Here is a 10139-nt window from a genome sequence, read left to right on the forward strand (position 1 = left end):
CTTGCCCTGGGCCTGGGCCAGTGTGCATCCTCTCAGAGGAGTGGCCCCCAAAGGCTCAATGCACCCTTTGAAGTTCCTCCTCTCATGCTGCACCCACTTCTTGAGGCTGAGCTGGTCACAGTCAAGCTGGGGTCCAGCACAGGCCAGCAGTTCTCAAAATGAGGTCCTTAAACCACAGTGCATGAGGATCCCCTAAGCTACTTGTTAAATGCTAAGTCCTGGGCCTAACCCCAGAGCTACTGAAGCCAAAGCTTGGGGGTAAAGCCCAAGTTCCTGCATTTCTTACCAAGCTCTTTGGGTGATAAATAGCTCCTGAAGAGACGACTATTTTCTGGACACAGTGGCCCAAGGACAGGACTTAGGCAGACAGACACAGTGCCCTGTGCCTCAAGACACCTGTTTATTGGGGACACAACTCTGTGACAGGGATGACAGGAATCGTACCAAAAATAGCGACGTCTACAGGGCCCCTGAAGGGGCTAGAAGGGTACAGTGCCCCCCACCCCCACCCATTGTACAAAAATAAACTTTCACGCCTATGGACCAGCAAAGACTGGCAGAGCCGCCCCTCAACTGGAACATTCCTCTCTGCCAGCCCTGGGACCCCGTTCTTTGATCCTCACCCCTGCCACTTCTAAGGCACTGTGACTCTCCCCTGGGCTGGGTGGGTACCGCCCGCCCACCCTCCTAACGCCCTCTGCCCCTCCACCTCTGGTCCGCCTGGGGCTGGGATGTGGGTCCCACGCTGCCCCCTGCTGGCTGCTCTACCCAACTACCTCTAGCGTTCCCCGGCTCCTGCGGGGTAAACTCACTAAGCTAACGGCCCCTAAAAGGGCTCCCTACCTTTCTTGCCCCCCAAGCCCAGCCTCTCCTGATCTCAACAGCCCAGGCCCCTCCTCCCCTTCCTGTGGAGGACTGGGGGGGTTCTCTCCTGACGATGCTCGAGTATAGGGCGGGGATGCATCGGCCTGGGGCGGCCTGCGGCCCCTAGCCCTGCGGCTGTGGTGCACTTGCAGGTGCAAGGCCATGAGCTCGGGGGCTCCAGTGGCGAAGGGGCAGAAAAGGCATCGGTGGAGGGCCCCCCCCGGCCCAGCCTCGCCTCCTGGCCCTGCCCGCAGGGACAGGTCCAGGGGTTCGGCCTCACCGCCTCGCCCGTTGCGCAGGGTCCTCCCAGGACTGGAGGGCTTGCGACGGGACGCAGGCGCAGAGCCGCTTGAAGGAGGCCGGGGGCTCGCCGTGCCCTCCGCCCAGGTCGCAGGCTGCGGAGTCGGCTTGGCTCCCGAGGGCTGGGCCGAACCCCGTTGGGAAGGGGGCGGCGGCTCTGGGGGCGGCCCGGGGCCGGCCCCGCTCTTCTGTTCCCGGTGGTGGCGCTGCAGGTGATACTTGAGCGAGCCGGACTGGGTGCCTGCGTAGTCGCAGTGCGGACACTTGTAGGGGCGCTCGCCTGGAGAGAGGGGGTTGCGATAGGACCAGAGTCACCATCGGTGACCGCTCCAAGCGGCATTTCGCTCCATGTACAGACCGTCTCTGGACCAGAAAAAAAAAAAAAAAAAAAAAACAAAAAAACCTCCAACCCCCTCTGATTTAATAAAGAAGCGTTTCCCAACGATCTCATCTGGCCAGTCTGACGGCTGCGAACGTCATCTCCCGGCCTTTTCCCGTAGCCCTCACCCCTCTTGCCACCCCGGAAGCTGCCCCCTCACCTGTGTGCACTCGCAGGTGCACTTTGAGGTGATGCGCTGAGCGGAATGATTTTCCGCAGAAGGGGCAATCCTTGCCAGTGGCACCCCGACCCCCTTCAGGCCGGCTCCCTCCAACTAAGAGGCCATTCTCTTCTGCAATACACATATTAAGGGAAGTCAGAGGGACCCTTTGCCTTAGCCCTATCAAGGCCATGGGCCCTCACACCCACCACAGGATTGCTTCCCCTCGGGGCCCTAGAGGAAATAGTTATCTGTTTACGGGAACCTGAGGGATTGGATTTGTCATGAGTTAAGCTGTGTCCGCAAAAGTTGGTAAAAACTCTGGGGGTTTAAAAGTGAGAAATGAGACAGGTCCTTTAAAAAAAAAAAAAAAAAAAGGAACAGGAGGGCAGTGGTGTCCTCAGGGTGGGCCCAGGATGTGGAAAACCTCTGAGAGAGGAGACCCCTTACGTACCCTGCGTGGTGGTGGTGGACCTTGCCTGGGTCCCCGCAGCAGGCGCAGAGTGCCCTGGGCCCTCGCTTGGGCGTGGGGGCAGTGAGGCCAGAGGGCCCAGCGCCCTGTTCCGGGCCCAGGTCTCTTCCTCTGCTTCCACCACCTCCTCTTCCTCGTCTGGTTCCTCCGCACGGTGCCGGCGAGCCCGGGCCGGGAGAGCAGAGGGGAGTGGGCGGAAGCCTCCAAAGCTGCGGCCAGCCCCAGGCTCAGCGCCCTCACCATTGGGCCGGGCCTCGCCAGCTCGCAGGCTCAGGTAGCCCAGAAGGCTTGGAGGCTCACGGCGTTCAGCCGGGGTGGGCGCCGGGGCCAAGAGGAGCGCAGGGCCCAGGGGCTCATAGGCCAGCAGGCCCAGGTCAGGAGGCTGGGGGGCCCTGGCAGGCCCAGAACCAGGCCCCGGGGCACGCAGTGGACCAAGCTTGCTGGTGTGCACCTTCATGTGGTTCTTAAGGAACCAGGGCTCCTTGAAGCAGCGGCCACACACAGGACACGCATGATCAAAGGAGGCCTTGTGCTTGCGCATGTGACCCTTGAGAAACCAGGACTGTGTAAAGCTCTGGCCACACACTTGACAGCGGAACTCCGGAGGCGCAGGGGGCTCCTCGGGAGCAGCAGGCGCGGGGGCGGGGGTTGCCTCACGTTCGGGCTCAGGCTCAGGGGGCTCAGGGACGGATCTGGGTTCAGGCTGGGGTGGAGGCTGAGGCTGGGGCGCAGCCGAGGTGGTCGCCAGGGGTCGCTCAGGAGCTCCGTGGGCCGTCAGGCTGTGGTGCAGCAGCTCCTCCTCCTGGCTGGAGCCGAAACTGCACAGGCCGCACTTCCAGGGCCTGTGCAGAATGTGCAGGTGGCGTTCGCGCTCGGCCGCGGTGCGAAACTTGCCTTTGCAGAAGGGGCAACGGAAGGCGGACGAAGATGGAGCCTGGGGCCGCGCCAGGCCCTCAGTGGCAGGAGTGGCCGGCAGGCCCCCTGAGCTTCGGGGTCTCCCCAGCCGGGCCTCCCGCAGTAGGGCGCGCTCCTCCAACTCCAGCAACAGGCGCGCGGCAGGGCTACGCGGGCGCTCGGGCTGGTGCGTGCGCAGGTGCGAGCGCAGCAGGGCCCGCTGCGCCGCGCGGTGGCCGCAGTGCGGGCACTGGAAGGCCTGGGCGCCTGGGTGCGCCCGCAGGTGCAAAGCCAGGATGGAGTTGAAGCGGAAGCGCTTCCCACATACAGGACAGGGGAAGCGCCGTTCGCCTGCGCGACTCTCAGACCAGCCCACTGCTCCCATTCCCGGAGACCCGGCGCTCACGCCTGGCCCGTTGGAGTAGCGCTGCAGATCCAGTTCGCCGTCGAAGGCCGGTGGCGACGGCGCTAGGTGGCCGCCCGGGGCGCGGGGACGTGAGCCCTGGGGAGAAAGATGTGAGTAGAGCAAAGAGTGGAGAAGGGAGAGCTGTAGGGGAAGCCTGGACATGGAGGGCCAGAGGAACCCGAGGGAGGGTGAGCTGGGGCCTGAACCAGGAACACCGGGCGCCCTTCCCACTAACCTCGGGGAAGCTGGGGGACGAATGGGAATTGAGCCTTTGGGGCAATGGAAATAATTTCTAATAATGGGAGGCCAGAGAGAGAGAGAGGTAGGGAGGGGAGGCAGTATACAGGTACTTGTAGATTCAGGCCAGAGCTTCACTCACCTCCATGGACCCCCTTCACATTCTTTGGTTCTGGGGAGTGCAGGGAAGAGGAGGAGGAAAAGCTGCTAGTGAAGGCAACAGGTGCTGAAGAGCTAAAGCAAGAGAGACAGATTTTGAGGAAAAGATGAGCCCTGATTTTCAGCAGTGGAGTCACCCCCAACACCACACTCAGTACCCTAAAACCTAGCCCTTCTCCTTCCTTACATCCTGAGACAGGAGGGAGCTGCTGTCTTCAAAACTAGTACTCCTTGATTTGCTCACACTGCCCCCGTTAACCCAGATTTCTTCCCCTAAATTATTCGTTTTAAATGCCTTGTCCAGAACAAGTACCATCATCACCCCCCATTCCCAACGCCCCCACCCTCTGGTGGTGGAGGAGACCGTCACAGTATGCCCCTTTCTCATTTAGGCTGGGCTGTGCAGCTTGATGAGCAAATAGGGTGGGCTTGCCAAGCTCCCCAGTTATCCATGTGGGACCAGTTGCTCTCAGACCCCTAACTGACCAGCCAGCCAAACAATCTTCCAGACTCCACAGTTCTTCCTTCTGCCTTTACCCTGTCTTTCTGTCTTTCCCCCTTATTCTTCCTCCCTCCGCCTGGATTCCTGATCCATTCATTTCCATTCATTACAGAGACTCATTCATGCATGGGAGAGCAACACCTCCCAGCAGCAGAGAGTCTGGAGACAGACAGAGGGGGAGGGGCATGAAGGGGGAGAGAGCCAGAAGGAGAGGGAATGGAGAGAGAGTTGGGGGAGGAATGGAAGTTAAGGGGCGCTGCTGGCCTGGGGAAGGGGTTAAAAACTGCAAATACCGAATAGGATTCATCCCCATGTTTCAAACCTTGAAGCCTGCAGTTTGATGGGGCATCTCAGCCCCTTTGTCCAGGGCTGTTCCGAAGCAGGCTTTCCTCCTCTCTGCAGGGGAGAGGCTCCCTCACACAAGAGGAGGATTACACTGGCTCTGAGCTCAAGAGGCTGGAGTGAGGGACGGGGGGCGGGGCTGGGCCATCTGCACAGATAGGGGCTCAGCACATGCTCTGAGCAGAAAAGGGTTAAAATTCTCCAGGCTAAAATTCCCTGGGCCTGGGATGTGCAGAGCTCCAGTTCTGAGGAAAGAGAAGAGCACCGAGAGGAAGAGGACTGGGGGGGGGGGGATCTCCTGATTGTAAGCTGCAGAGGAGGTTAGCGTTAGGACTTAGAAGCAACCCCAAAATTAAGAATCATGGAAACAGGCCTAGGAGAATGACCAGAAGTCGTCCAGTCTCCCCTCTTGCTTACATACAGAATTGTATTTGGACAAATGTGGGCCTATGTTTTTTTCGCCTGAGATAGAAGGAATATTTGAGATATAAAGAACTTCCTTACAATAGGCATTCTGAAACTGAAATAGGTTACTGAGAAAGAAAAGGACTCAGTATTACTTTGCTTAAGGATCTTTAATAGAAGAAAACTGAGCCAAGAGTCAGCCCTGCAATGAGAAAAGGCTCTCGAGGTCCAAGGCTTCTTTAATTTTTGACATTTTGTAGATATAATAAGGCTCCATGAAGGGACACGTACCTGTTACATGTGGTATCTGGCTGGGAATTTTATTAACAGGAGATTAACAAAATGTCTTTGTCCAAGGGTCACTAAACAACCTCCACCACCCCTTTTAATCTGTATTTCTGTAGCTCCAAATTAAGGCATCCACCCTCATTTTCTGGATCCTCCAAATAAATCCCTTTCCTGGGACCAAGAGCCTAGCCAGCCTCACTGAGTAGGATCAGAAAGGTGAACTAGAATAGGACTGAGGAGTGCAAGACTACTGTGGGCCCAGTTAGACCAGTAATAGCCCTGCAACCTTCAGTAAATCACTTAACCTCCCAGTTTACTCATCCATAAAATAAGGAGGTTGGACTGATTTATACTGACGGTCCCTTCCAGTTCAAAAGTTTTGTGGTTCTGAGTCATAGGACTCTTCTGGACCCCAGAGAGATGTTAAAACAAATGGTCATTCCTTCAGTACCATGGAGAGTGCAGTGGGCTACCAGAGGAGCCACTTTGGCCACCTTAGTACCACTGATAGAGCTATGAAGTGCTAGAGGGGCCACGCTTGCCATTTTAGCACTATAAGGCACTGAGAAAAGCTGGAGGATTTTTTTAAAATTCCTATCTGGGAACCACAGAGGTGGATAAAAAACAGTGGTACCAGAGGGATTATTTTGGCCTTTTGGATGTCACTGAAAATAGACAGACATAATAGAAAATAGATGTAACTAGAAGAATTTTAATTAGCTATAAGAAGTGTCCTGACAGTTACAGTTTGTACATCCTGGAATGAGTTACTGAGGCATCGTATTTGGGTCCATCACATTCTGTTGCTCTCCTGGGGATTCCCGGAACATCCTGGTGTACAGCCAATCTGGTATATTCAGAGGAAGCAGATGGTGGGGGAGGAGGGGGGAGGCTGGGAATACTGCATGGTCATAGCTGACTAACCTATGGGCACATACTCTGATTCTGAGAAGATTCTAGGGCCCCTAAAACTACTTATAGGATAGTAAACAAAATACCTCATGGGAGGCTGACCTCATTTCCAAGGCAAGCAAGAAGGAATTGGGCAAAGCTTCCGCCCCCAAAACAAAACAAAAACAAAAAACCTGCTTTGCACATAGCAGTTTCCAGGATGGAAATACAGTGATATACAAGAAGGCCCAAATTGCAGCTGAATTCCTGGGCAGGGAAAGTTTCCCCAGAGGGTGGTCTCAAATCAACAAAACACACTGATAGACCCCCTAGGCCCAGTCAAGATCTCCTGAATCATCTCCACACCAAACCAGGTCCCAAGCACCTTATCCCATGAGTTTTTCGCAATAGGAGAAAGCACTGCCAGGACCCCAGATTTTATGAACTGACCTGGAACCCAGGTCAGGCACATACTGCCTGTGGGCAATAATCACAGAGTTTTCTGTAGTCAGGCCCTAAACACCATCCACGAGACTTAGCCAGACAGTAGTAATGACCTACTTTCCACCCCCACTGGGAATCAAGGGTTATCTTGCCCTTATTTGGGTTCTATAGGGATGCAAGGCCAAGGATAGGGATCTGAAATCTTTCCAAAACAACAGGCCAATTCCTTTTATGTGCTAGGAGAGCTGGTGGGAAAGGGGGTGTGGACCATTAAACCTTACTGAGTAGGGACGGACGGAAGGGTTGGTGAGAAGACTCTTAGAAACAACAGGGTCAGGTATATAGAAACATCTGCTGCCTGGAGGATCACAAAGACTGCCCCTCAAGCCTTGTGGTTCAGAAGTTTTTAGGGTCAAAGTGTACAGGGCAAGGACTCAGGACTTCTGAAGTACAGTTGTGACTAGGCCTGTCTCTGGTCTTCTCTAATATTTGATGTTTTCCCCTTTTAGAATCCTTACACCTTCCAAGTCCGCTAATACTGTGATTAACGTTGCATTAGATGGGGTTAAAAGGAAAGGGAGTTCCTTAGGTGGTCTACAGTCAAGACCACCTTTATCACACAGACATGCCAGTAGCTCACTTTTATGGTCTTCTCTCCACAGCCCTCTGAACCTCACTGCTTAGGTGGCTCCCCCAAAATGACCCCACTGCACAGCTTGCCCACTTTTTAGATTGAGTTCTTGGTAAAGCTTCCTCCCCTTCATTCTGACTGTCCAGAGTTGGGGTCACAGACCTCGTCATGGACTCCAAATGTACAGCATGTGAAAGGAAGGTTCACCTGCTCACCCCACCAATGGTGAATCTTATCCCAGAGGTATGTCCCAACTTGACCCCTCTTCTGAAAGTTCTAGAGGACCTGGATTTGGGGTAGTGGGTATATAGCCAGCCCGAAGGCCCCTTAGCTGGAGCTGACCCTAGAAAGGTCAGAGTCTTAGCACCATATGGGCCTCAGTTCTCCGATTAGGGGGTAGAGAGTTGGGTAGGAGAGCCTCTGGGAAAATCTCCCTCCCAGAAGTAGGCTGGCAAGTAGGACAAGACCTTTGATCCTGAACAAGAGGTTCTTCCAGCAGCACCCCAAACCTCTCCCGGGGAAGATAAACCAGGAAGATGATGGGGGGCAGGGTTAGGAGATTGGGAGGCCAGGGCTCAGCTACCCGGGCCGGGAGAACAAAAGCTGAGTTGCAGCCGCCTCCGCTGCTGCCGCCGGCCGAGCTCTTTGTGACACTTTGTTTGGGACGCAGAGAGGGAAGCACCCCCCATCCTCTCCCCTCCCCCACCCCCGCTCCCGGAGAGTTTGGGTCCCTTCCCCCTCCTCCATCAGCCCTACCTGGGCCGGGGGGCACTCATCCACTCGGGCTCCCAGCTTGGCCGCCCCGCACCCCTACGCCCCTCGCGCCCTGCCTTCGGGCCCCTACAAAGACGCCCGCCGGCCCCCCCCCCACGCTGGCCTTTCCCCTTTGGTGTCCGCTTTCCCGGCTCCCCCACCTGCCCCCCCTCCCTCGAGGCCCCCCTAGCTCTCCAGGCTTCCTTGGCCGCCGCCCCCACCCCGCCCCCCCAGGAGCTCTGGGCGAAGTTTGCTTGGGGCCGAGCCGGCGCCCCTCCCCCGCCCCCGCCCCCTGCACCTGCTCCGAGCCGGGCGCGCGCAGCGGGCCCCCCCTCCGGGAGGGGGGGCGGGGGCCGGGGGCGGGGGCCGGGTGGCGGAGGGGGGGCCAGGAGTGGGGGGAGCGGCTACTCACGAGCCCCGGGCGGGCGGCGGCGGCGCGGGCGGCGGCGGCGGCGGCGGCGGGCGGCGGGCCGGCGGCGCGGGCGTCAGCGTTACGTGGGGCCGGGGGAGATGCGCCGGGCCCCGGCCCCCCCGCCCCCGGCCCGGCCCCCGCCCCCTCCCCGGTCCCCCGCCCCCGGCCCTGGCCCGCATTGTGTGCGGCGGGAGGCGGCCCGGCCATTAGCATGCGGGGGGCGGCGCGGCGGGGCTGGGAGCCGCGCGGGAGCGGGAGCGGGAGCGGGGCTCTGGCTCCGGGGACAGGGAGCTGGGGACCCCGGGAGCCGCGAGAGGCGGCCGCCAGGGGCGGGGTGCGGGCGGTTTGGAGACGGGGGGCGCTGTCGGAGGGAGGGAGGGAGGGAGCGGGGGTGGGGCGCACAGATGATTCCAACAGGAGACTGGAAGAGATTTTGAAAGGTCATCTCGTCCTTCCCCCAGCCTCCAAGCAGGACTGCCCCTCCCACCCTAAACCCGGACATACCAGGGAAGGAGCTGGCTCTGCCGCTCTTTCTGCCCCAACATGCACAGACTCGGGAAGTTCTTCCTGGGGTTTTATCTCAAAGCCTCTCCCGAACAATTTCTGTCTCTTTTGGGGGAGGAGGAGGGGCGATTATAGAGATAGTTAATGTCTGCCGTATAAGAAACTATTAAAGTTACTCTTCGGTCCTTCCTGTTCTTGATAAACAATTCCTGCTCCTTCCTCTCGAATTCTATTTTCCATTCCTTAAGTCACTTTAATGGCTCTTCAATACAACAAATATTTACTGAGTGCTTACTAAGTACCAGGCGCTCTGCTCAGCGCCGGGAGGGATGAACCCAGGAGAATGTAGTGCCCTCCCTGGAGGAGACTGTAATCTAGACAGGGGCTACAAATTTGTAAGTAGTGTACTTAGATATAATCAATATTTACCGAATGCCTGTTTACACATTTAATAGTATGTAATCCTTAAAATAACACTGAAATATAATTAGTCTGCATTTACAGGTAAGGAAAATGAGGCCAAAGAGTCTCTTTCCACTGGCCTACCAGCCCAGGGATCCTCAGTGCAAGTCCAGCATCTCACAATCAGGCCATTGTCACCAAAATTAATGCACATAGGGATCGAGGACGGAGTAGACAGACAACAGTTCTCAGGATTCCTTTAAATGTGATCCCCACTCCCCAGGAAAGAGTGGACACAATGCTTCAATGAGTGTTGGCCCAGCACTGAGCAGGGCAGAAGTGGCTTACAAAGAAGGCCACTTTGTCTCCCAGGACCTTGCCTCCTAGTACTAAGTCCTGGGGGTCTTCTGGCTCAGTCTTCTTCTGTCATCAAATAATAATGACAGTGATAATAGCCACGAACATTTATTGAGCATGTATGTGCCAGGTGCTGGGCTGAACTGGTTCATATGCATTTTCTCTCTTAATACTTACAGCAACCCGTTGAGGTCGGTATTAACTTCCCTTTAATGATAAGGAAACAGATAGATTAAATAACTTGCCCAAGGTCACTCAGGTAGATCTGGGATTTGAACATAGGTCTGGTTGCCTCCAGACCTCAGGCTCCGCACCAAGATGGGCCGTTCCTATTTTT

General features: G+C 56.6%; 1 protein-coding gene across 3 annotated transcripts; it reads right to left on the bottom strand.

The window, feature by feature from the left end:
- Positions 1-378: 378 nt before the first annotated feature.
- ZNF219 (zinc finger protein 219) lies at positions 379-8922 on the bottom strand. Of its 3 annotated transcripts, none has more exons than XM_032481631.1 (5): positions 8540-8922; positions 3855-3946; positions 2158-3571; positions 1704-1835; positions 379-1444 (listed from the first exon to the last, which is right to left on the bottom strand). In XM_032481631.1, exons 2-5 carry the CDS (start codon positions 3858-3860, stop codon positions 840-842), a joined length of 2157 nt encoding a protein of 718 aa, XP_032337522.1. In that variant the 5' UTR covers positions 3861-3946; positions 8540-8922; the 3' UTR covers positions 379-839. The 3 variants fall into 3 exon arrangements, with proteins under 3 accessions (XP_032337522.1, XP_032337524.1, XP_032337523.1); XM_032481633.1 differs by lacking the exon at positions 8540-8922 and adding an exon at positions 8131-8149; XM_032481632.1 differs by lacking the exon at positions 8540-8922 and adding an exon at positions 4696-8073.
- Between the last annotated feature and the right edge of the window lie 1217 nt (positions 8923-10139).

Source organism: Camelus ferus, chromosome 6 (assembly GCF_009834535.1).
Source record: "Camelus ferus isolate YT-003-E chromosome 6, BCGSAC_Cfer_1.0, whole genome shotgun sequence".
Lineage (NCBI taxonomy): Eukaryota > Metazoa > Chordata > Mammalia > Artiodactyla > Camelidae > Camelus > Camelus ferus.